The 2,026-nt window shown below is 41.7% G+C and overlaps 1 protein-coding gene across 5 annotated transcripts in view; it reads left to right on the plus strand.

Moving 5' to 3' along the window:
• CHEK2 (checkpoint kinase 2) overlaps positions 1-2,026 on the plus strand; it is a 57,673-nt gene that overhangs the window by 14,036 nt on the left and 41,611 nt on the right. For all 5 annotated transcript variants that reach the window (XM_011934823.1, XM_011934825.1, XM_011934827.1 and 2 more), the window contains 2 exons: positions 1,057-1,181; positions 1,300-1,447. In XM_011934823.1, coding sequence (XP_011790213.1) covers positions 1,057-1,181; positions 1,300-1,447 — 273 coding nt within the window. The remainder of the gene's footprint in view (positions 1-1,056; positions 1,182-1,299; positions 1,448-2,026) is intronic.

Genomic DNA, 2,026 nt, shown 5'->3' on the forward strand with positions numbered 1-2,026 from the left:
TATATTATATATAATAAATACAAAATAAATATATAATGTATATGAAATATTTGTTTATTTATGTTTTTGAGACAGGGTCTTGTTCTGTTACCCAGGCTGGAGTGCAGTGGCAGGATCACAGCCCTTTGTAGCATCTCTTGCTCAAGTGATCCTCCTGCTTCAGCCTCCTGAGTAGCTGGACTACAGGCATGCACCACCACATCTGGGTGATTTTTTATTTTTTATTTTTTTTGAGACGGAGTCTCGCTTTGTTGTCCAGGCTGGAGTGCAGTGGCGCAATCTCAGCTCACTGCAACCTCCACCTCCCGGGTTCAAGCAGTTCTCTGCCTCAGCTTCCCAAGTAGCTGGCACCTGCCACATGCCCAGCTACTTTGTGTATTTTTAGTGGAAACAGGGTTTAGTAGAAACAGAGTTTCACCATCTTGACCAGGCTGGTCTTCAATTCCTGACCTCATGATCCACTCGTCATGGCCTCCCGAAGTGCTAGGATTACAGGCATGAGCCACCACACCAGGCCAAGTTTTTTTTTTGAAACAGCGTCTCACTCTCGCCCAGACTAGTGTGCAGTGGCGCAATCTCAGCTCACTGCAGCCTCGACCTCCTGGGCTCAAGCGATCCTCCCACCTCAGCCTCCTGAGTAGCTGAGACCACCATACCCTACTGATTTTTTATTTTTTGTAGAGATAGGGTTTTACCGTGTTGCCCAGACTAATTTTTAAATTCTTGGTAGAGATGGGTGCCCCCTATGTTGCCTAGGCTGGTCATGAGCTCCTGGGGTCAAATGATCCTCCTGCCTTAGCCTCCCAAAGGGCTGAGATTACAGGTGTGAGCCACTGTGCCTGGCCATGTGATTATAGATAAACTGCCATTTGTTAAACTCGTTGTAAATGTTGTTTTTTCTTTCCTGATTTTTAATCTTATGAAATCTTGATAAGCAGACTGATAATTCTGATTGCCTTCTTAGGCTATTTTCCTACAATTAGCATTTATGAGCAATTTTTAAATGTTTGATACATGAAATTCAACAGCCGTCTGCTGCATGCTTTTGTATTACAGAATGTGTGAATGACAATTACTGGTTTGGGAGGGACAAAAGCTGTGAATATTGCTTTGATGAACCACTGCTAAAAAGAACAGATAAATACCGGACATATAGCAAGAAACACTTTCGGATTTTCAGGGTAGGTAACAAATACCCACGTATCTAGGAGAGCTGGTAATCTAGTCATTGTTTTTAGGTATTTTCCCACTATAAATCTCTGCTGTTCAAAGTTTGAAATAAAATGTTCTCTGTTTTAGGAAGTGGGTCCTAAAAACTCTTACATTGCATACATAGAAGATCACAGTGGCAATGGAACCTTTGTAAATACAGAGCTTGTAGGGAAAGGAAAACGCCGTCCTTTGAATAACAATTCTGAAATTGCACTTTCACTAAGCAGAAATAAAGGTAATATTATTATCTTATGGTTGCTGGATTTTTATTTTTCCCACTCCCTCATAGGAGGAAAATTTGTCCTGTCCTTACAGAGTATGGTTTAAGTGAGTAAAGATGAGTAAGTTGCCAGGCGCAGTGGCTCACACCTGTAATCCCAGCACTTTGGGAGGCTGAGGTGGATGGATCACCTGAGGTCAGGAGTTCGAGACCAGCCTGACCCACATGGAGAAACCCTGTCTCTACTAAAAATACAAAATAAGCCGGACATGATGGCGCATGCCTGTAATCCCAGATACTCAGGAGTCTGAGGAGGGAGAATCGCTCGAACCCAGGAGGTGGAGGTTGCAGTGAGCCGAGATCATGCCATTGCACTCCAGCCTGGGCAACAAGAGTGAAACTCTGTCTCAGAAAAAAAGATGAGTAAGTTAGCATTCAAGATTCAACTTTGCCGTCCTAGTTGCATTGTTAAATTTTGAAAAAGTTCCATCCAGACAGATTTTTAAGGTTTTAAGGTTTAATTGGTTTTATGTAATGCCATATACTGTGTTTTTTTATTTTTATTTTTATTTTTATTTATTTATTTATTTATTT

Source organism: Colobus angolensis, unplaced genomic scaffold, assembly GCF_000951035.1.
Source record: "Colobus angolensis palliatus isolate OR3802 unplaced genomic scaffold, Cang.pa_1.0 Scaffold139, whole genome shotgun sequence".
NCBI lineage: Eukaryota > Metazoa > Chordata > Mammalia > Primates > Cercopithecidae > Colobus > Colobus angolensis.